Raw genomic sequence first — 25,761 nt, 5'->3', positions numbered from 1 at the left:
AACGGATGGAAGGAAGGAAAAATCAGGAGGATATATAGTACGTTTACTGGGAAGTGAATTCACCAAGACAGAGAGAAGGGAACAACGGATGGAAGGAAGGAAAAATCAGGAGGATATATAGTACGTTTACTGGGAAGTGAATTCACCAAGACAGAGGGAAGGGAACAACGGATGGAAGGACGGAAAAATCAGGAGGATATATAGTACGTTTACTGGGAAGTGAATTCACCAAGACAGAGGGAAGGGAACAACAGATGGAAGGAAGGAAAAATCAGGAGGATATAGTACGTTTACTGGGAAGTGAATTCACCAAGACAGAGGGAAGGGAACAACAGATGGAAGGAAGGAAAAATCAGGAGGATATAGTACGCCGTTTATAAGATGTTTTTAAAAAATGGCAGTTGAGTGAGATTTGCGTAGCATTTGAAATGAGGAGTGAGTCGGGATATTGTTACGTTGTGCATGAAAAGCATTCCTTTCCCCCCGTGCGACGACAAACCATTCCACAAAAGTTCAGAGAGATATCCAAAGTGCCAATGAGACTTAGAAAACAGGAGCAAGAGCCATGACATAGAAAGAGACATGGCTATTAAACATGCCATCAAGACCGGAGCATCCTATTCAACTGGACAACAGACCAATCAAATACTTTACCACACCGCGTCATCAACAACGGTTTTTACACACAGCATCAAGACCGGAGCATCCTATTCAACTGGACAACAGACCAATCAAATACTTTACCACACCGCGTCATCAACAACGGTTTTTACACACAGCATCAAGACCGGAGCATCCTATTCAACTGGACAACAGACCAATCAAATACTTTACCACACCGCGTCATCAACAACAGTTTTTACACACAGCATCAAGACCGGAGCATCCTATTCAACTGGACAACAGACCAATCAAATACTTTACCACACCGCGTCATCAACAACAGTTTTTACACACAGCATGTCCACAGAGAAATATGTTGAGTCAAGATGGACATGTCATACACCCCAACAAATCACACATCAAGCTGTCTCTTCTTCTCTAGAAAAATATATCACACATCAAGCTGTCTCTTCTTCTCTAGAAAAATATATCACACATCAAGCTGTCTCTTCTTCTCTTTATAAATATATCACACATCAAGCTGTCTCTTCTTCTCTTTATAAATATATCACACATCAAGCTGTCTCTTCTTCTCTTCATAAATATATCACACATCAAGCTGTCTCTTCTTCTCTTTATAAATATATCACACATCAAGCTGTCTCTTCTTCTCTTCATAAATATATCACACATCAAGCTGTCTCTTCTTCTCTTTATAAATATATCACACATCAAGCTGTCTCTTCTTCTCTTTATAAATATATCACACATCAAGCTATAGTAACTACGCTGTCTCTTCTTCTCTTTATAAATACACTGCTCAAAAAAATAAAGGGAACACTTAAACAACACAATGTAACTCCAGATCTGTTGGTGCCGTCCAGCCTGGACCCAGATCTGTTGGTGCTGTCTAGCCCGGACCCAGATCTGTTGGTGCTGTCTAGCCCGGACCCAGATCTGTTGGTGCCGTCTAGCCTGGACCCAGATATGTTGGTGCCGTCTAGCCTGAACCCAGACATGTTGGTGCCGTCTAGCCTGAACCCAGACATGTTGGTGCCGTCTAGCACGGACCCAGATCTGTTGGTGTCGTCTAGCCCGAACCCAGATCCGTTGGTGCCGTCTAGCCTGGACCCAGATCTGTTGGTGCTGTCTAGCCTGGACCCAGATCTGTTGGTGCTGTCTAGCCTGGACCCAGATCTGTTGGTGCTGTCTAGCCTGGACCCAGATCTGTTGGTGCCGTCTAGCCTGGACCCAGATATGTTGGTGCCGTCTAGCCTGAACCCAGACATGTTGGTGCTGTCTAGCCTGGACCCAGATCTATTGGTGCTGTCTAGCCTGAACCCAGATCTGTTGGTGCTGTCTAGCCTGAACCCAGATCTGTTGGTGCCGTCTAGCCTTGACGCCAAACATGATCATGGGAGTTGGCTACACAAAAACAGATCTGGTTTGCACAAGCCCACTCGGTCACACAAGGGTTAAATGTTTCTGTGAGTAAAGTGTAAAACAGATAGGTTCTTAACAGGGTTGGGGGTCAATTCCATTTCAATTCATTGGAATTAACCCGGTCCTTAAGATCGGGCCCTGACCCGGTCCTTAAGCTAGGGCCCTGACCCGGTCCTTAAGATAGGGCCCTGACCCGGTCCTTAAGATAGGGCCCTGACCCGGTCCTTAAGATAGGGCCCTGACCCGGTCCTTAAGATAGGGCCCTGACCCGGTCCTTAAGATAGGGCCCTGACCCGGTCCTTAAGATAGGGCCCTGACCCGGTCCTTAAGATAGGGCCCTGACCCGGTCCTTAAGATAGGGCCCTAACCCGGTCCTTAAGATAGGGCCCTAACCCGGTCCTTAAGATAGGGCCCCAACCCTGTCCTTAAGCTAGGGCCCCAACCCTGTCCTTAAGCTAGGGCCCTAACCCGGTCCTTAAGATAGGGCCCTAACCCGGTCCTTAAGATAGGGCCCTAACCCGGTCCTTAAGATAGGGCCCTAACCCGGTCCTTAAGATAGGGCCCTAACCCGGTCCTTAAGATAGGGCCCTAACCCGGTCCTTAAGATAGGGCCCTAACCCGGTCCTTTTGCTAGGGCCCTAACCCGGTCCTTAAGATAGGGCCCTAACCCGGTCCTTAAGATAGGGCCCTAACCCGGTCCTTAAGATAGGGCCCTAACCCGGTCCTTAAGATAGGGCCCTAACCCGGTCCTTAAGATCCGGTCCTTTTGCTAGGGCCCTAACCCGGTCCTTTTGCTAGGGCCCTAACCCGGTCCTTTTGCTAGGGCCCTAACCCGGTCCTTTTGCTAGGGCCCTAACCCGGTCCTTTTGCTAGGGCCCTAACCCGGTCCTTTTGCTAGGGCCCTAACCCGGTCCTTAAGATAGGGCCCTAACCCGGGCCCAAGGTAGTGGTTAACAGTGCTGTGGTGTCTGGGTGTGGTGAAGCTGCAAAGCAGAGGGTGAATGCTGTAGTTTAGTGCTGCATGCCATAAACTGTAGTTTAGTGCTGTGCTGCATGCCATAAACTGTAGTTTAGTGCTATACAACATGCCATAAACTGTACCTCATAAGGAGAATGATACTGAGGATAGTGATAGCTATAAGAGGCCTGGAGAGAACACCACAGATTAACATATAGAGGATACTGATAGCTATAACACCACAGATTTACAGATAGAGGATACTGATAGCTATAACACCACAGGTTTACAGATAGAGGATACTGATAGCTATAACACCACAGATTAACAGATAGAGGATACTGATAGCTATAACACCACAGATTTACAGATACTGAGGATATTGATAGCTATAACACCACAGGTTTACAGATAGATGACACTGATAGCTAGAACACCACAGGTTTACAGATAGAGGATACTGATAGCTATAACACCACAGGTTTACAGATAGAGGATACTGATAGCTATAACACCACAGATTTACAGATAGAGGATACTGATAGCTATAACACCACAGGTTTACAGATAGAGGATACTGATAGCTATAACACCACAGGTTTACAGATACTGAGGATAATGATAGCTATAACACCACATGTTTACAGATACTGAGGATACTGATAGCTATAACACCACAGGTTTACAGATAGAGGATACTGATAGCTATAACACCACAGGTTTACAGATACTGAGGACAGAGATAGCTATAAGAGGCCTGGATAGAACACCACAGATTAACATATAGAGGATACTGATAGCTATAACACCACAGGTTTACAGATAGAGGATACTGATAGCTATAACACCACAGGTTTACAGATAGAGGATATTGATAGCTATAACACCACAGGTTTACAGAGAGGATACTGATAGCTATAACACCACAGGTTTACAGAGAGGATACTGATAGCTATAACACCACAGGTTTACAGATACTGAGGATATTGATAGCTATAACACCACCGATTTACAGATACTAAGGATACTGATAGCTATAACACCACAGGTTTACAGATAGAGGACACTGATAGCTATAACACCACAGGTTTACAGAGAGGATACTGATAGCTATAACACCACAGGTTTACAGATACTGAGGATATTGATAGCTATAACACCACCGATTTACAGATACTAAGGATACTGATAGCTATAACACCACAGGTTTACAGATAGAGGACACTGATAGCTATAACACCACAGATTTACAGATAGAGGATACTGATAGCTATAACACCACAGATTTACAGATACTGAGGATACTGATAGCTATAACACCACAGGTTTACAGATAGAGGACACTGATAGCTATAACACCACAGGTTTACAGATAGAGGATACTGATAGCTATAACACCACAGGTTTACAGATAGAGGATACTGATAGCTATAACACCACAGATTTACAGATACTGAGGATACTGATAGCTATAACACCACAGATTTACAGATACTGAGGATACTGATAGCTATAACACCACAGGTTTACAGATAGAGGATACTGATAGCTATAAGAGGCCTGGAGAGAACACCACAGATTAACAGATAGAGGATACTGATAGCTATAACACCACAGGTTTACAGATAGAGGATACTGATAGCTATAACACCACAGGTTTACAGATAGAGGATACTGATAGCTATAACACCACAGGTTTACAGATAGAGGATACTGATAGCTATAACACCACAGATTTACAGATAGAGGATACTGATAGCTATAACACCACAGATTTACAGATAGAGGATACTGATAGCTATAAGAGGTCTGGAGAAATAGAAAAATAGTTTAGATACAGAAGATAAACAAATACATAACAGGATACAGAGAAACAATAAAAAGGAAACAGGCTCTGAGAAATTGAAATAAAGTTTTAAGGCTTCCTGGTAACATGAAATGACTCAAATTGACCAAAACATCCCAATAACGTTCCCCTGCAACATAAAGGGGCTGGTTTCCTGGATCAAGATGAATCCTATTCCTGAACATGTTCAATAGAGAATCTCCATTGAAAGTACTTTTTAAGTGGAGGAATAGGATTAATCTGGGTGTAGGAAATTGGCACATGGTAAGATACATAGACATAACCCTCCTACGTGGCATCTACATGTCCTAAACGAATGACATAGGTACTATTAAACCATAAACTCAGTGGGGAAGTTGATATCTCAACGTGTCCCCCATTTGGGACCGATTCCATTTAATTTCCCCCAGTTGGGACCGATTCCATTTCAAATCCAGTCAATTCAGAAAGTAAACAACATTTGAATTCCATTTAAAAAGAAATCCTAATTGAAAAGCATTGAAGATAATTGGAATTTCAATGTACTTCCTGAATTGACTGGAATTGATCATGGAAATTGAGCCCGACCCTGTGGTCAGCTCTCGATACCTAAATCCCCGAGGTTTCTCCTCACCAGTAGAGACATGAGGAACTTGTGCAGGTAGACGATCTGGATGCAGCCCAGCCTCATGGTAACCTTCCCGTCCACCTTGGAGGTGTCTGAGTAACCCTCTCCCTCCGTGGCGCTGGGATACAGGGACATCTGAAAGCTGAACACCTCCTCGCCCACGATGGAGACGGCCTACAGGACCACACCAGGACAGTATGATGATGTTACAGCCTGCCTTGTAATTAAAACAGACTACATTACTACTAACTACCACTTCAGCTCACTAACGATGTGTGTAATAACAGAACATGGTGTTGGCCAATGGTGTACTTCTGTCTGTACTAGTCAATAGTACCTAAACAAAAAGAAAAGGTAGAGTTAACTGAGACAGGACCAATGCAATAATCATTTTTAGATCAAAATCACCTTTTTGTGGATGGTTTTGGGGTCAACATCCAGCACCACTATGTCCCTGAGCCTGGCGAACACCGCTGTCTCTTTGGCTTGGACCAACACTGACCCATCAATACCTGATGACACATTAGTCAAGTCAAGTACACTCCCATCCACACAGTTAATACTATAGTATGTAAATCACATGCAGAGATAACTGAAATGAACTTCGAAGGACATTTTCCAAAAGTTGATTTGTAAGTTTATTAGCAGCATAACCCCCCAACCCCCCCCAAAAAAACAGAAAATAAAAGAAGTCTTCTTTCAGATGATTGGTCACACGTCTTACCTTGTATCCTGATGTCAGCGATGTTCCTCCGGTCATCACAGACCTCCACACGGAATGACCCCAGCTTACCTTGTATCCTGATGTCAGCCATGTTCCTCCGGTCATCACAGACCTCCACACGGAATGACCCCAGCTTACCTTGTATCCTGATGTCAGCCATGTTCCTCCGGTCATCACAGACCTCCACACGGAATGACCCCAGCTTACCTTGTATCCTGATGTCAGCCATGTTCCTCCGGTCATCACAGACCTCCACACGGAATGACCCCAGCTTACCTTGTATCCTGATGTCAGCCATGTTCCTCCGGTCATCACAGACCTCCACACGGAATGACCCCAGCTTACCTTGTATCCTGATGTCAGCCATGTTCCTCCGGTCATCACAGACCTCCACACGGAATGACCCCAGCTTACCTTGTATCCTGATGTCAGCCATGTTCCTCCGGTCATCACAGACCTCCACACGGAATGACCCCAGCTTAGCAAACAGTTTGAAGTTGAACACATTGCCGTATTTTGCTCCTTTCGACACTGAAGGACGAGAACGATGAAACGACATTTGAACAGAGTTAATACTAGTCTTTAATGGCCACATGTTGACCTACATACACTAAATATAGTACAGTATGGTATATTATAGTATGGTATATCATAGTAGAGTATAGTATGGATAGTATGGTATAGTACAGTATGGTATAGTATATTACAGTACATTGTAGTATGGTATAGTACAGTATGGTATAGTATAGTATATTACAGTACAGTATAGTATGGTACAGAACAGTATATTATAGTATGGTATATTAAAGTATGGTATAGAACAGTATATTATAGTATGGTATAGAACAGTATATTATAGTATGGTATAGAACAGTATATTATAGTATGGTATAGAACAGTATAGTATGGTATAGAACAGTATAGTATAGTATGGTATAGAACAGTATAGTATAGTATGGTATAGAACAGTATATTAAAGTATGGTATAGAACAGTATAGTATGGTATAGAACAGTATATTATAGTATGGTATAGAACAGTATAGTATGGTATAGAACAGTATAGTATAGTATGGTATAGAACAGTATAGTATGGTATAGAACAGTATATTATAGTATGGTATAGAACAGTATATTATAGTATGGTATAGTATAGTATATTATAGTATGGTATAGTATATTATAGTATGGTATAGTATATTATAGTATGGTATAGAATAGTATATTATAGTATGGTATAGAACAGTATATTATAGTATGGTATAGAACAGTATATTATAGTATGGTATAGAACAGTATATTATAGTATGGTATAGAACAGTATATTATAGTATGGTATAGTATAGTATAGTATGGTATAGAACAGTATATTATAGTATGGTATAGAACAGTATAGTATGGTATAGAACAGTATATTATAGTATGGTATAGAACAGTATAGTATGGTATAGAACAGTATAGTATAGTAGAGTATAGAACAGTATAGTATGGTACAGTGCAGTATAGTATAGTATAGTACAGTATAGTATAATATAGTATAGCATAGTACAGTATAGTATAGCACAGGATAGTATATTATAGTATAGTATATTATAGTATAGAACAGTATAGTATATTATAGTATAGTACAGTGTATTATAGTATAGTATAGTATAGAACAGTATAGTATGGTACAGAACATAGTACAGTATAGTATAATATAGAACAGTATAGTATAATATAGTATAGCATAGTACAGTATAGTATAGCACAGTATATTATAGTATAGTATAGTATAGTATAATATAGTATAGCATAGTATATTATAGTATGGTATAGTATATTATAGTATGGTATAGAACAGTATATTATAGTATGGTATAGAACAGTATATTATAGTATGGTATAGAACAGTATATTATAGTATGGTATAGAACAGTATATTATAGTATGGTATAGAACAGTATATTATAGTATGGTATAGAACAGTATAGTATGGTATAGAACAGTATAGTATGGTATAGAACAGTATAGTATGGTATAGAACAGTATAGTATAGTATGGTATAGAACAGTATAGTATAGTATGGTATAGAACAGTATATTAAAGTATGGTATAGAACAGTATATTATAGTATGGTATAGAACAGTATATTATAGTATGGTATAGAACAGTATATTATAGTATGGTATAGAACAGTATAGTATAGTATGGTATAGAACAGTATAGTATAGTATGGTATAGAACAGTATAGTATAGTATGGTATAGAACAGTATATTAAAGTATGGTATAGAACAGTATATTATAGTATGGTATAGAACAGTATATTATAGTATGGTATAGTATAGTATATTATAGTATGGTATAGTATATTATAGTATGGTATAGTATATTATAGTATGGTATAGAATAGTATATTATAGTATGGTATAGAACAGTATATTATAGTATGGTATAGAACAGTATATTATAGTATGGTATAGAACAGTATATTATAGTATGGTATAGAACAGTATATTATAGTATGGTATAGAACAGTATATTATAGTATGGTATAGAACAGTATATTATAGTATGGTATAGAACAGTATATTATAGTATGGTATAGAACAGTATAGTATGGTATAGAACAGTATAGTATAGTATGGTATAGAACAGTATAGTATGGTATAGAACAGTATAGTATAGTATGGTATAGAACAGTATAGTATGGTATAGAACAGTATAGTATAGTATGGTATAGAACAGTATAGTATGGTATAGAACAGTATAGTATAGTATGGTATAGAACAGTATAGTATGGTATAGAACAGTATAGTATAGTATGGTATAGAACAGTATAGTATGGTATAGAACAGTATAGTATAGTATGGTATAGAACAGTATATTATAGTATGGTATAGAACAGTATATTATAGTATGGTATAGAACAGTATATTATAGTATGGTATAGAACAGTATATTATAGTATGGTATAGTATAGTATATTATAGTATGGTATAGTATATTATAGTATGGTATAGTATATTATAGTATGGTATAGAACAGTATATTATAGTATGGTATAGAACAGTATATTATAGTATGGTATAGAACAGTATATTATAGTATGGTATAGAACAGTATATTATAGTATGGTATAGAACAGTATATTATAGTATGGTATAGAACAGTATATTATAGTATGGTATAGAACAGTATATTATAGTATGGTATAGAACAGTATATTATAGTATGGTATAGAACAGTATATTATAGTATGGTATAGAACAGTATATTAAAGTATGGTATAGAACAGTATATTATAGTATGGTATAGAACAGTATAGTATGGTATAGAACAGTATAGTATAGTATGGTATAGAACAGTATATTATAGTATGGTATAGAACAGTATATTATAGTATGGTATAGAACAGTATAGTATGGTATAGAACAGTATATTATAGTATGGTATAGAACAGTATATTATAGTATGGTATAGAACAGTATAGTATAGTATGGTATAGAACAGTATATTATAGTATGGTATAGAACAGTATATTATAGTATGGTATAGAACAGTATAGTATAGTATGGTATAGAACAGTATAGTATAGTATGGTATAGAACAGTATATTAAAGTATGGTATAGAACAGTATATTATAGTATGGTATAGAACAGTATAGTATAGTATGGTATAGAACAGTATAGTATAGTATGGTATAGAACAGTATATTATAGTATGGTATAGAACAGTATAGTATAGTATGGTATAGAACAGTATATTATAGTATGGTATAGAACAGTATATTATAGTATGGTATAGAACAGTATAGTATAGTATGGTATAGAACAGTATATTATAGTATGGTATAGAACAGTATAGTATAGTATGGTATAGAACAGTATAGTATGGTATAGAACAGTATATTAAAGTATGGTATAGAACAGTATATTATAGTATGGTATAGAACAGTATAGTATAGTATGGTATAGAACAGTATAGTATAGTATGGTATAGAACAGTATAGTATGGTATAGAACAGTATAGTATAGTATAGAACAATATAGTATAGTATAGAACAGTATAGTATAGAACAGTATATTATAGTATGGTATAGAACAGTATATTATAGTATGGTATAGAACAGTATAGTATAGTATGGTATAGAACAGTATAGTATAGTATGGTATAGAACAGTATATTATAGTATGGTATAGAATAGTATATTATAGTATGGTATAGAACAGTATAGTATAGTATGGTATAGAACAGTATAGTATAGTATGGTATAGAACAGTATATTATAGTATGGTATAGTATATTATAGTATGGTATAGAATAGTATATTATAGATGGTATAGAACAGTATATTATAATATGGTATAGAACAGTATATTATAGTATGGTATAGAACAGTATATTATAGTATGGCATAGAACAGTATATTATAGTATGGTATAGAACAGTATATTATAGTATGGTATAGAACAGTATATTATAGTATGGTATAGAACCGTATATTATATTATAGTATGGTATAGAACAGTATATTATAGTATGGTATAGTATATTATAGTATGGTATAGTATATTATAGTATGGTATAGAATAGTATATTATAGATGGTATAGAACAGTATATTATAGTATGGTATAGAACAGTATAGTATGGTATAGAACCGTATATTATAGTATGGTATAGAACAGTATATTATAGTATGGTATAGAACAGTATATTATAGTATGGTATAGAACAGTATATTATAGTATGGTATAGAACAGTATATTATAGTATGGTATAGAACCGTATATTATATTATAGTATGGTATAGAACAGTATATTATAGTATGGTATAGTATATTATAGTATGGTATAGTATATTATAGTATGGTATAGAATAGTATATTATAGATGGTATAGAACAGTATATTATAGTATGGTATAGAACCGTATATTATAGTATGGTATAGAACCATATATTATATTATATTATAGTATGGTATAGAACAGTATATTATAGTATGGTATAGTATATTATAGTATGGTATAGTATATTATAGTATGGTATAGAATAGTATATTATAGTATGGTATAGAACAGTATATTATAGTATGGTATAGAACAGTATATTATAGTATGGTATAGAACAGTATATTATAGTATGGTATAGAACAGTATATTATAGTATGGTTTAGAACCGTATATTATATTATATTATAGTATGGTATAGCACGGTATATTATAGTTTGGTATAGCACAGTATATTACGGTATATTATAGTATGGTATAGAACAGTACATTATAGTATGGTATATTAAAGTATGGTATAGCACAGTATATTACGGTATATTATAGTATAGAACAGTATATTATGGTATATTATAATATGGTATAGAACAGTATATTATTATAGTATTTTATAATAAAGTACGGTACAGTATATTATGGTATAGTATTGTAAGTACAGTATATTATATGATAGTATGGTATATTATAGTATGGTATAGCACAGTATATTACGGTATATTATAGTATAGAACAGTATCTTATATCATGGTATATTATAGTATGGTATAGAACAGTATATTATAATAGTATTTTATAATAAAGTATGGTACAGTATATTATAGTATGTTATATTAAAGTATGGTATGGTACGGTATAATATAGTATGGTATAGTATATTATACACTGCTCAAAAAAATAAAGGGAACACTTAAACAACACAATGTAACTCCAAGTCAATCACACTTCTGTGAAATCAAACTGATTGACAATAAATTTCACATGCTGTTGTGCAAATGGAATAGACAAAAGGTGGAAATTATAGGCAATTAGTAAGACACCCCCAAAAAAGGAGTGATTCTGCAGGTGGTGACCACAGACCACTTCTCAGTTCCTATGCTTCCTGGCTGATGTTTTGGTCACTTTTGAATGCTGGCGGTGCTTTCACTCTAGTGGTAGCATGAGACGGAGTCTACAACCCACACAAGTGGCTCAGGTAGTGCAGTTCATCCAGGATGGCACATCAATGCGAGCTGTGGCAAAAAGGTTTGCTGTGTCTGTCAGCGTAGTGTCCAGAGCATGGAGGCGCTACCAGGAGACAGGCCAGTACATCAGGAGACGTGGAGGAGGCCGTAGGAGGGCAACAACCCAGCAGCAGGACCGCTACCTCCGCCTTTGTGCAAGGAGGTGCACTGCCAGAGCCCTGCAAAATGACCTCCAGCAGGCCACAAATGTGCATAGACTCCGTCTCATGCTACCACTAGAGTGAAAGCACCTCCAGCATTCAAAAGTGACCAAAACATCAGCCAGGAAGCATAAGAACTGAGAAGTGGTCACCACCTGCAGAACCATTCCTTTTTTGGGGGTGTCTTGCTAATTGCCTATAATTTCCACCTTTTGTCTATTCCATTTGCACAACAGCATGTTAAATGTATTGTCAATCAGTGTTGCTTCCTAAGTGGACAGTTTGATTTCACAGAAGTGTGATTGACTTGGAGTTACATTGTGTTGTTTAAGTGTTCCCTTTATTTTTTTGAGCAGTGTAGTATGTTATATTAAAGTATGGTATAGAACAGTATACTATATTGTGGTATATTATAGTATGTTATATTAAAGTATTTTATCGTTTGGTATAGAACAGTATATTATATTATAGTATGGTATATTATATTATAGTATGGTATATTAAAGTATTGTATAGAACAGTATATTAGTATAGTATTTTATTTAATATAGTATGGTACAGTATATTATGGTATAGTATGGTAAAGTACAGTATATTATATGATAGTATGGTATATTATAGTATGGTATAGTACAGTATACTATGGTATATTATAGCATGGTATAGAACAGTATATTACAGTATGGTATAGTATATTATATTATAGTATGGTATGTTATAGTATGGTATATTATAGTATGGGATATTGTAGTATATTAAGGTATAGTATATTATAGCATTGCATAATGCATACCTGTCTTCCCCTGTCCAGCCTTCTCCACCTGTTTCTTGGCCTCTCTGTCCTTGGAGGCTGTCAGCTCCTGGGGTACGGCTGTGTTCAGATAGTTGATGGTGGAGAGGAGCGCTTTGGTGTGGAGGAGAAAGTCTAGAGACGACAACTCCACCTGGAGATACAACCATTCATGTTAATAATGTACCAATACATATTAATACATAATCAATACTACTACAACTACTGAGTCACATGATGAATACATATACCTACTACTAGGATCCTACTAGAACTACATCAATACAGATAGTAGTTCTAGTAGGATCCTAGTGGTAGGTATCTGTATTGATGTAGTTCTAGTAGGATCCTAGTAGTAGGTATCTGTATTGATGTAGTTCTAGTAGGATCCTAGTAGTAGGTATCTGTATCGATGTAGTTCTAGTAGGATCCTAGTAGTAGGTATCTGTATTGTGTGTGAGAGTGAGAGAGAGAGAGAGAGAGAGAGAGAGAGAGAGAGAGAGAGGGGGGAGAGAGAGAGAGAGAGAGCATGTGAGTGTGTTTGTGTCCAAGGCAGAGGCTGCATGACTAAGGTCTCTGACAAAGAAACACCTTTAAACCTTTTCTCAGCCATCAACAAACACATCTAACCTTTTCTCAGCCATCACACTAAAACTGTGTGGTAAAACAGGGCTGGAAAGTGATTAACCTATGCAATTAAGATTAATTTCTGTTTTTCTCACATTGGTTCTGAAATAGAGTGAAAACCAGACGTGTGCCAACACAAAGACTACTATTGATTCAAAAACCCTTTTTTTAAGGCAGAGCCTAAACAACTTCAACCCAACTGTGTAACTCCCTCGCCAGAGGCTAAGGAGTGAATTCTAGGAGGACTGATTAGAACTGACTAGAACTGATAGACTAAGGAGTGAATTCTAGGAGGACTGATTAGAACTGATAGGCTAAGGACTGAATTCTAGGAGGACTGATTAGAACTGACTAGAACTGATAGGCTAAGGAGTGAATTCTAGGAGGACTGATTAGAACTGATAGGCTAAGGACTGTATTCTAGGAGGACTGACTAGAACTGACTAGAACTGATAGGCTAAGGACTGAATTCTAGGAGGACTGACTAGAACTGACTAGAACTGATAGGCTAAGGACTGAATTCTAGGAGGACTGATTAGAACTGACTAGAACTGATAGGCTAAGGACTGTATTCTAGGAGGACTGACTAGAACTGATAGGCTAAGGACTGAATTCTAGGAGGACTGATTAGAACTGACTAGAACTGATAGGCTAAGGACTGAATTCTAGGAGGACTGATTAGAACTGATAGGCTAAGGACTGAATTCTAGGAGGACTGATTAGAACTGATAGGCTAAGGACTGAATTCTAGGAGGACTGATTAGAACTGATAGGCTAAGGACTGAATTCTAGGAGGACTGATTAGAACTGATAGGCTAAGGACTGTATTCTAGGAGGACTGATTAGAACTGATAGGCTAAGGACTGAATTCTAGGAGGACTGATTAGAACTGATAGACTAAGGACTGTATTCTAGGAGGACTGATTAGAACTGATAGGCTAAGGACTGTATTCTAGGAGGACTGATTAGAACTGATAGGCTAAGGACTGTATTCTAGGAGGACTGATTAGAACTGATAGGCTAAGGACTGAATTCTAGGAGGACTGATTAGAACTGATAGACTAAGGACTGAATTCTAGGAGGACTGATTAGAACTGATAGACTAAGGACTGAATTCTAGGAGGACTGATTAGAACTGACTAGAACTGATAGGCTAAGGACTGAATTCTAGGAGGATTGATTAGAACTGACTAGAACTGAGACTAAGGACTGAATTCTAGGACGACTGATTAGAACTGATAGACTAAGGACTGAATTCTAGGAGGACTGATTAGAACGGACTAGAACTGATAGGCTAAGGACTGAATTCTAGGAGGACTGATTAGAACTGATAGACTAAGGACTGAATTCTAGGAGGACTGATTAGAACTGATAGACTAAGGACTGAATTCTAGGAGGACTGATTAGAACTGACTAGAACTGAGACTAAGGACTGAATTCTAGGACGACTGATTAGAACTGATAGGCTAAGGACTGAATTCTAGGAGGACTGATTAGAACGGACTAGAACTGATAGGCTAAGGACTGAATTCTAGGAGGACTGATTAGAACTGATAGACTAAGGACTGAATTCTAGGACGACTGACTAGAACTGATTCTCTATACATTTTTTAAAATGTTAATGTATTTTTTTATTTAACATTTCACTGAAACGTTAATGTGTTTCTGACAGACATGTAGTGTCTTGCGGAGGACATATGATTTATATTTATTGAACAGCAGCTTTTTAAATATGGATCAGACCTGTCCTAAGTCTTGGGGATGTAATGCTGAACATACATTTAAAACAGTATATAATCCAGGCTTATCTAGGCTCTAGATGGAGCATTATTCAGTTACAGAAAATTCAGTTGCCCTCATTTCGTCTGTAGACCTCCCCCCCTCAAAAAATGGTAATATAGCCAGGTTGAATCATTCTAATGTTCTCAGTCCATCCTCTATAGATCTACAGCTGGGTAACCAATGAGAGGACAGCACCCTGCTCTCAGTCCATCCTCTATAGATCTACAGCTGGGTAACCAATGAGAGGACAGCACCCAGGAAAGGACCCTGCTCTCAGTCCATCCTCTATAGATCTACAGCTGGGTAACCAATGAGAGGACAGCACCCTGGAAAGGACCCTGCTCTCAGTCCATCCTCTATAGATCTACAGCTGGGTAACCAATGAGAGGACAGCACCCTGCTCTCAGTCCATCCTCTATAGATCTACAGCTGGGTAACCAATGAGAGACAGCACCCTGGAAAGGACCCTGCTCTCAGTCCATCCTCTATAGATCTATAGCTGGGTAACCAATGAGAGGACAGCACCCTGCTCTCAGTCCATCCTCTATAGATCTACAGCTGGGTAACCAATGAGAGGGCAGCACCCTGCTCTCAGTCCATCCTCTGTAGATCTACAGCTGGGTAACCAATGAGAGGACAGCACCCTGGAAAGGACCCTGCTCTCAGTCCTTCCTCTATAGATCTACAGCTGGGTAACCAACGAGAGGACAGCACCCTAGAAAGGACCCTGCTCTCAGTCCATCCTCTGTAGATCTACAGCTGGGTAACCAATGAGAGGACAGCACCCTGGAAAGGACCCTGCTCTCAGTCCATCCTCTATAGATCTACAGCTGGGTAACCAATGAGAGGACAGCACCCTGGAAAGGACCCTGCTCTCAGTCCATCCTCTATAGATCTACAGCTGGGTAACCAATGAGAGGGCAGCACCCTAGAAAGGACCCTGCTCTCAGTCCATCCTCTATAGATCTACAGCTGGGTAACCAATGAGGGCCCTGCTCTCAGTCCATCCTCTATAGATCTACAGCTGGGTAACCAATGAGAGGGCAGCACCCTGCTCTCAGTCCATCCTCTGTAGATCTACAGCTGGGTAACCAATGAGAGACAGCACCCAGGAAAGGACCCTGCTCTCAGTCCATCCTCTATAGATCTATAGCTGGGTAACCAATGAGAGGACAGCACCCTGCTCTCAGTCCATCCTCTATAGATCTACAGCTGGGTAACCAATGAGGGCAGCACCCTGCTCTCAGTCCATCCTCTATAGATCTACAGCTGGGTAACCAATGAGAGGGCAGCACCCTGCTCTCAGTCCATCCTCTGTAGATCTACAGCTGGGTAACCAATGAGAGGACAGCACCCTGGAAAGGACCCTGCTCTCAGTCCTTCCTCTATAGATCTACAGCTGGGTAACCAACGAGAGGACAGCACCCTAGAAAGGACCCTGCTCTCAGTCCATCCTCTGTAGATCTACAGCTGGGTAACCAATGAGAGGACAGCACCCTGGAAAGGACCCTGCTCTCAGTCCATCCTCTATAGATCTACAGCTGGGTAACCAATGAGAGGACAGCACCCTGGAAAGGACCCTGCTCTCAGTCCATCCTCTATAGATCTACAGCTGGGTAACCAATGAGAGGACAGCACCCTAGAAAGGACCCTGCTCTCAGTCCATCCTCTGTAGATCTACAGCTGGGTAACCAATGAGAGGACAGCACCCTGGAAAGGACCCTGCTCTCAGTCCATCCTCTATAGATCTACAGCTGGGTAACCAATGAGAGGACAGCACCCTGGAAAGGACCCTGCTCTCAGTCCATCCTCTATAGATCTACAGCTGGGTAACCAATGAGAGGACAGCACCCTGGAAAGGACCCTGCTCTCAGTCCATCCTCTATAGATCTACAGCTGGGTAACCAATGAGAGGGCAGCACCCTGGAAAGGACCCTGCTCTCAGTCCATCCTCTATAGATCTACAGCTGGGTAACCAATGAGAGGACAGCACCCTGCTCTCAGTCCATCCTCTATAGATCTACAGCTGGGTAACCAATGAGAGGACAGCACCCTGCTCTCAGTCCATCCTCTATAGATCTACAGCTGGGTAACCAATGAGAGGACAGCACCCTGCTCTCAGTCCATCCTCTATAGATCTACAGCTGGGTAACCAATGAGAGGACAGCACCCTAGAAAGGACCCTGCTCTCAGTCCATCCTCTGTAGATCTACAGCTGGGTAACCAACCAGAGGACAGCACCCTGGAAAGGACCCTGCTCTCAGTCCATCCTCTTTAGATCTACAGCTGGGTAACCAACGAGAGGACAGCACCCTGGAAAGGACCCTGCTCTCAGTCCATCCTCTGTAGATCTACAGCTGGGTAACCAATGAGAGGACAGCACCCTGCTCTCAGTCCATCCTCTATAGATCTACAGCTGGGTAACCAATGAGAGGGCAGCACCCTGGAAAGGACCCTGCTCTCAGTCCATCCTCTATAGATCTACAGCTGGGTAACCAATGAGAGGACAGCACCCTGGAAAGGACCCTGCTCTCAGTCCATCCTCTATAGATCTACAGCTGGGTAACCAATGAGAGGACAGCACCCAGGAAAGGACCCTGCTCTCAGTCCATCCTCTATAGATCTACAGCTGGGTAACCAATGAGAGGACAGCACCCTGGAAAGGACCCTGCTCTCAGTCCATCCTCTATAGATCTATAGCTGGGTAACCAATGAGAGGACAGCACCCTAGAAAGGACCCTGCTCTCAGTCCATCCTCTATAGATCTACAGCTGGGTAAACAATGAGAGGACAGCACCCTGCTCTCAGTCCATCCTCTATAGATCTACAGCTGGGTAACCAATGAGAGGACAGCACCCTGGAAAGGACCCTGCTCTCAGTCCATCCTCTATAGATCTACAGCTGGGTAACCAATGAGAGGACAGCACCCTGGAAAGGACCCTGCTCTCAGTCCATCCTCTATAGATCTACAGCTGGGTAACCAATGAGAGGACAGCACCCAGGAAAGGACCCTGCTCTCAGTCCATCCTCTATAGATCTACAGCTGGGTAACCAATGAGAGGACAGCACCCTGGAAAGGACCCTGCTCTCAGTCCATCCTCTATAGATCTACAGCTGGGTAACCAATGAGAGGACAGCACCCTGCTCTCAGTCCATCCTCTATAGATCTACAGCTGGGTAACCAACCAGAGGACAGCACCCTGGAAAGGACCCTGCTCTCAGTCCATCCTCTATAGATCTACAGCTGGGTAACCAATGAGAGGACAGCACCCTGGAAAGGACCCTGCTCTCAGTCCATCCTCTATAGATCTACAGCTGGGTAACCAATGAGGGCCCTGCTCTCAGTCCATCCTCTATAGATCTACAGCTGGGTAACCAATGAGAGGGCAGCACCCTGCTCTCAGTCCATCCTCTGTAGATCTACAGCTGGGTAACCAATGAGAGACAGCACCCAGGAAAGGACCCTGCTCTCAGTCCATCCTCTATAGATCTATAGCTGGGTAACCAATGAGAGGACAGCACCCTGCTCTCAGTCCATCCTCTATAGATCTACAGCTGGGTAACCAATGAGGGCAGCACCCTGCTCTCAGTCCATCCTCTATAGATCTACAGCTGGGTAACCAATGAGAGGGCAGCACCCTGCTCTCAGTCCATCCTCTGTAGATCTACAGCTGGGTAACCAATGAGAGGACAGCACCCTGGAAAGGACCCTGCTCTCAGTCCTTCCTCTATAGATCTACAGCTGGGTAACCAACGAGAGGACAGCACCCTAGAAAGGACCCTGCTCTCAGTCCATCCTCTGTAGATCTACAGCTGGGTAACCAATGAGAGGACAGCACCCTGGAAAGGACCCTGCTCTCAGTCCATCCTCTATAGATCTACAGCTGGGTAACCAATGAGAGGACAGCACCCTGGAAAGGACCCTGCTCTCAGTCCATCCTCTATAGATCTACAGCTGGGTAACCAATGAGAGGACAGCACCCTAGAAAGGACCCTGCTCTCAGTCCATCCTCTGTAGATCTACAGCTGGGTAACCAATGAGAGGACAGCACCCTGGAAAGGACCCTGCTCTCAGTCCATCCTCTATAGATCTACAGCTGGGTAACCAATGAGAGGACAGCACCCTGGAAAGGACCCTGCTCTCAGTCCATCCTCTATAGATCTACAGCTGGGTAACCAATGAGAGGACAGCACCCTGGAAAGGACCCTGCTCTCAGTCCATCCTCTATAGATCTACAGCTGGGTAACCAATGAGAGGGCAGCACCCTGGAAAGGACCCTGCTCTCAGTCCATCCTCTATAGATCTACAGCTGGGTAACCAATGAGAGGACAGCACCCTGGAAAGGACCCTGCTCTCAGTCCATCCTCTATAGATCTACAGCTGGGTAACCAATGAGAGGACAGCACCCTGCTCTCAGTCCATCCTCTATAGATCTACAGCTGGGTAACCAATGAGAGGACAGCACCCAGGAAAGGACCCTGCTCTCAGTCCTTCCTCTATAGATCTACAGCTGGGTAACCAATGAGAGGACAGCACCCTGGAAAGGACCCTGCTCTCAGTCCATCCTCTATAGATCTACAGCTGGGTAACCAATGAGAGGACAGCACCCTGCTCTCAGTCCATCCTCTATAGATCTACAGCTGGGTAACCAATGAGAGGACAGCACCCTGCTCTCAGTCCATCCTCTATAGATCTACAGCTGGGTAACCAATGAGAGGACAGCACCCTGCTCTCAGTCCATCCTCTATAGATCTACAGCTGGGTAACCAATGAGAGGACAGCACCCTGCTCTCAGTCCATCCTCTATAGATCTACAGCTGGGTAACCAATGAGAGGACAGCACCCTAGAAAGGACCCTGCTCTCAGTCCATCCTCTGTAGATCTACAGCTGGGTAACCAACCAGAGGACAGCACCCTGGAAAGGACCCTGCTCTCAGTCCATCCTCTTTAGATCTACAGCTGGGTAACCAACGAGAGGACAGCACCCTGGAAAGGACCCTGCTCTCAGTCCATCCTCTGTAGATCTACAGCTGGGTAACCAATGAGAGGACAGCACCCTGCTCTCAGTCCATCCTCTATAGATCTACAGCTGGGTAACCAATGAGAGGGCAGCACCCTGGAAAGGACCCTGCTCTCAGTCCATCCTCTATAGATCTACAGCTGGGTAACCAATGAGAGGACAGCACCCTGGAAAGGACCCTGCTCTCAGTCCATCCTCTATAGATCTACAGCTGGGTAACCAATGAGAGGACAGCACCCTGCTCTCAGTCCATCCTCTATAGATCTACAGCTGGGTAACCAATGAGAGGACAGCACCCAGGAAAGGACCCTGCTCTCAGTCCATCCTCTATAGATCTACAGCTGGGTAACCAATGAGAGGACAGCACCCTGGAAAGGACCCTGCTCTCAGTCCATCCTCTATAGATCTATAGCTGGGTAACCAATGAGAGGACAGCACCCTAGAAAGGACCCTGCTCTCAGTCCATCCTCTATAGATCTACAGCTGGGTAAACAATGAGAGGACAGCACCCTGCTCTCAGTCCATCCTCTATAGATCTACAGCTGGGTAACCAATGAGAGGACAGCACCCTGGAAAGGACCCTGCTCTCAGTCCATCCTCTATAGATCTACAGCTGGGTAACCAATGAGAGGACAGCACCCTGGAAAGGACCCTGCTCTCAGTCCATCCTCTATAGATCTACAGCTGGGTAACCAATGAGAGGACAGCACCCAGGAAAGGACCCTGCTCTCAGTCCATCCTCTATAGATCTACAGCTGGGTAACCAATGAGAGGACAGCACCCTGGAAAGGACCCTGCTCTCAGTCCATCCTCTATAGATCTACAGCTGGGTAACCAATGAGAGGACAGCACCCTGCTCTCAGTCCATCCTCTATAGATCTACAGCTGGGTAACCAACCAGAGGACAGCACCCTGGAAAGGACCCTGCTCTCAGTCCATCCTCTATAGATCTACAGCTGGGTAACCAATGAGAGGACAGCACCCTGGAAAGGACCCTGCTCTCAGTCCATCCTCTATAGATCTATAGCTGGGTAACCAACGAGAGGACAGCACCCTGGAAAGGACCCTGCTCTCAGTCCATCCTCTATAGATCTACAGCTGGGTAACCAATGAGAGGACAGCACCCTAGAAAGGACCCTGCTCTCAGTCCATCCTCTATAGATCTACAGCTGGGTAACCAACCAGAGGACAGCACCCTGGAAAGGACCCTGCTCTCAGAAAGCATCATGAAGAGTCGTTGAGGAACTGGCTCTATAAAAATACTGTGAAGAAAAACAGAACGTGGTGAGGAGGAGATGTGTTAGGGGGGGAAACACAAAACCTTCGCAACAATTATCAGCGGTTACCTTGGTTACTCAGAGGGGAAAAAACACTACCAATTCATATCAAATGAGAACTTGTTCTCAACTAGCCTACCTGGTTAAATAAAGGTGAAATAAAAAATATTTAAAAACATACCTTCAGGTTTTGCTCAGTGTTGTCAAACGTGGTCTGGAAATTAGGCCCGTTGATATCAGCCTGTGGGAAGGGATAGCATGTCATTAATACACAAACACTTCCTGCTCTGGAAAACACTTCCTGCTCTGGAAAACACTTCCTGCTCTGGAAAACACTTCCTGCTCTGGAAAACACTTCCTGCTCTGGAAAACACTTCCTGCTCTGGAAAACCACTGCTTAGCTCATATAAGATCTCCAGAGAAAGACCAACGATACAAATATTGGGATTTTTCTTTCTAAAATAAGATATCGTGCTTGTGAAGTTGGTCAAAATGCAATAGAGTGAGAGAGTGAGAGAGTGAGTGAGTGAGTGAGTGAGTGAGTGAGAGAGTGAGTGAGTGAGTGAGTGAGTGAGTGAGTGAGTGAGTGAGTGAGTGAGTGAGTGAGTGAGTGAGTGAGTGAGTGAGTGAGTGAGTGAGTGAGTGAGACAGAGAGTGAGAGAGTGAGTGAGTGAGTGAGTGAGTGAGTGAGTGAGTGAGTGAGTGAGTGAGTGAGTGAGTGAGTGAGTGAGTGAGTGAGTGAGTGAGTGAGTGAGTGAGTGAGTGAGTGTGAGTGTGAGTGAGTGAGTGAGTGAGACAGAGAGTGAGTGGAGAGATATCGATTTGAGACCAACAGAAGGAGCGAATGACAAAAAGGACCCAGTGAGTAAAACTTGACTTACTTTGGTGTACTCCACTTTGAGCAGGTCAGAGCCGTGCTTGTCTGAGGAGCTGATCAGGTGCAGAGGCTGGTTATTGGAGTCTGGAAATTAACATCATTCATTATGTTAGAAAAGATGCTGGTCGCTCTTCACCTGGAACGTGATGACGATTAAAGAGCAGGGAGGGGCAACTGACGATTAAAGAGCAGGGAGGGGCAACTGACGATTAAAGAGCAGGGAGGGGCAACTGACGATTAAAGAGCAGGGAGGGGCAACTGACGATTAAAGAGCAGGGAGGGGCAACTGACGATTAAAGAGCAGGGCGGGGCAACTGACGATTAAAGAGCAGGGCGGGGCAACTGACGATTAAAGAGCAGGGCGGGGCAACTGACGATTAAAGAGCAGGGCGGGGCAACTGACGATCAAAGAGCAGGGCGGGGCAACTGACAATTAAAGAGCAGGGAGGGGCAACTGACAATTAAAGAGCAGGGAGGGGCAACTGACGATTAAAGAGCAGGGAGGGGCAACTGACGATTAAAGAGCAGGGAGGGGCAACTGACGATTAAAGAGCAGGGAGGGGCAACTGACGATTAAAGAGCAGGGAGGGGCAACTGACGATTAAAGAGCAGGGAGGGGCACCTGACGATTAAAGAGCAGGGAGGGGCAACTGACGATTAAAGAGCGGGGAGGGGCAACTGACGATTAAAGAGCGGGGAGGGGCAACTGACGATTAAAGAGCGGGGAGGGGCAACTGACGATTAATGAGCAGGGAGGGGCAACTGACGATTAAAGAGCAGGGAGGGGCAACTGACAATTAAAGAGCAGGGAGGGGCAACTGACGATTAATGAGCAGGGAGGGGCAACTGACGATTAAAGAGTAGGGAGGGGAAACTGACGATTAAAGAGCAGGGAGGGGCAACTGACGATTAAAGGGCAGGGAGGGGCAACTGACGATTAAAGAGCAGGGAGGGGCAACTGACGATTAAAGAGCAGGGAGGGGCAACTGACGATTAAAGAGTAGGGAGGGGAAACTGACGATTAAAGAGTAGGGAGGGGAAACTGACGATTAAAGAGCAGGGAGGGGCAACTGACGATTAAAGGGCAGGGAGGGGCAACTGACGATTAAAGAGCAGGGAGGGGCAACTGACGATTAAAGAGCAGGGAAGGGCAACTGCTGGAGATGCCCATCGCTGTTATAAAGGGATAAAATAAACTAATCATGGCTGGAGATGCCCATCGCTGTTATAGAGGGATAGAATTAACTTGACGTTGGAATTTATATCAATAATAGGCATTTCCTGTTTACAGACACCCCATGGCCCAGTCTATATCCTACATGGGCTGCTACTACCATGGATGTACTGAAGTGGAGGACTTAATCCCAGATACAGTCTACTGTAGTCCTACTGTACCTCTGATCTAACAGGAGACTTAATCCCAGATACAGTCTCTACTGTAGTCCTACTGTACCTGTAGTCCTACTGATCTCACAGTAGTCCAGCCCTACTTTACAGAGATGAGGGTGAGGTCATAGGTTAGGGGTTAGGGTTAGTTAGGGTTACTAGTACCTCTGATCTCACAGTAGTCCAGGCCTACTTTACGGAGATGAGGGTGAGGTCATAGGTTAGGGGTTAGGGTTAGTTAGGGTTACTAGTACCTCGTATCTCACAGTAGTCTAGGCCTACTTTACGGAGGTAGGATGTGATGGTGAGGTCATACGTTAGGGTTAGTTAATTAGTTTGGGTTACTAGTACCTCGTATCTCACAGTAGTCCAGTCCTACTTTACGGAGGTAGGCTGTGATGGTGAGGTCATAGGTTCTCATCTTGCCCTCTGCTCCCAGCTGAGACACGCTGAGGGCTAACAGGGTGTTCTCCTGGTCAGCCTGACGCGTCAACTCCAACAGCACCTGGAGAACGTCACCAAACAACACCTCAATAACATGATAACGCTTTAGACAGTGGTCCTGTGGTCCAGTGGTCCAGTGACCCTGTGGTCCAGTGACCCCGTGGTCCTGTGGTCCTGTGACCCCGTGGTCCTGTGACCCCGTGGTCCTGTGACCCTGTGGTCCTGTGGTCCTGTGGTCCTGTGGTCCTGTGACCCTGTGGTCCTGTGACCCTGTGACCCTGTGGTCCTGTGACCCTGTGACCCTGTGGTCCTGTGGTCCTGTGACCCTGTGGTCCTGTGGTCCTGCGACCCTGTGACCCAGTGGTCCTGCGACCCTGTGACCCAGTGGTCCTGCGACCCCGTGGTCCTGTGACCCCGTGGTCCTGTGACCCCGTGGTCCTGTGGTCCTGCGACCCTGTGGTCCTGCGACCCTGTGACCCAGTGGTCCTGCGACCCAGTGGTCCTGCGACCCCGTGGTCCTGTGACCCCGTGGTCCTGTGGTCCTGCGACCCTGTGGTCCTGCGACCCTGTGGTCCTGCGACCCTGTGACCCAGTGGTCCTGCGACCCCGTGGTCCTGTGACCCCGTGGTCCTGTGGTCCTGCGACCCTGTGGTCCTGCGACCCCGTGGTCCTGTGACCCCGTGGTCCTGTAGTCCTGCGACCCTGTGGTCCTGCGACCCTGTGGTCCTGCGACCCTGTGACCCAGTGGTCCTGCGACCCCGTGGTCCTGTGACCCCGTGGTCCTGTGACCACGTGGTCCTGTGGTCCTGCGACCCCGTGGTCCTGTGACCCCGTGGTCCTGTGACCCCGTGGTCCTGTGACCCCGTGGTCCTGTGACCCCGTGGTCCTGTGGTCCTGCGACCCTGTGACCCAGTGGTCCTGCGACCCCGTGGTCCTGTGACCCCGTGGTCCTGCGACCCTGTGACCCTGTGGTCCTGTGACCCTGTGGTCCTGTGACCCTGTGACCCTGTGGTCCTGTGACCCTGTGGTCCTGTGGTCCTGTGACCCTGTGGTCCTGTGACCCTGTGGTCCTGTGGTCCTGTGACCCTGTGGTCCTGTGGTCCTGTGACCCTGTGACCCTGTGGTCCTGTGACCCTGTGGTCCTGTGGTCCTGTAGAGCATAGCGCTTGCAACCCCAGAGTTGTGGGTTCGATTCCCACTGGGGGTCACCAATAGAAAAATGT

At 43.0% G+C, this 25,761-nt stretch overlaps 1 protein-coding gene across 1 annotated transcript in view; it reads right to left on the bottom strand.

Annotated features, from left to right (window-relative positions):
- LOC120024761 (vacuolar protein sorting-associated protein 13C-like) overlaps positions 1-25,761 on the bottom strand; it is a 190,907-nt gene that overhangs the window by 141,478 nt on the left and 23,668 nt on the right. The window contains exons 6-13 of the mRNA XM_038969047.1: positions 24,446-25,736; positions 22,713-22,792; positions 22,013-22,072; positions 13,193-13,278; positions 12,050-12,071; positions 6,596-6,761; positions 5,866-5,969; positions 5,464-5,631 (exon numbers count right to left, since the gene is read on the bottom strand). Coding sequence (XP_038824975.1) covers positions 5,464-5,631; positions 5,866-5,969; positions 6,596-6,761; positions 12,050-12,071; positions 13,193-13,278; positions 22,013-22,072; positions 22,713-22,792; positions 24,446-25,736 — 1,977 coding nt within the window. The remainder of the gene's footprint in view (positions 1-5,463; positions 5,632-5,865; positions 5,970-6,595; positions 6,762-12,049; positions 12,072-13,192; positions 13,279-22,012; positions 22,073-22,712; positions 22,793-24,445; positions 25,737-25,761) is intronic.

The sequence above is a fragment of the Salvelinus namaycush genome, chromosome 30 (assembly GCF_016432855.1).
Source record: "Salvelinus namaycush isolate Seneca chromosome 30, SaNama_1.0, whole genome shotgun sequence".
Lineage (NCBI taxonomy): Eukaryota > Metazoa > Chordata > Actinopteri > Salmoniformes > Salmonidae > Salvelinus > Salvelinus namaycush.
The sequence above is the reverse complement of the archived record's forward strand: the minus strand, read 5'-3'. Positions and strand labels throughout refer to the sequence as shown.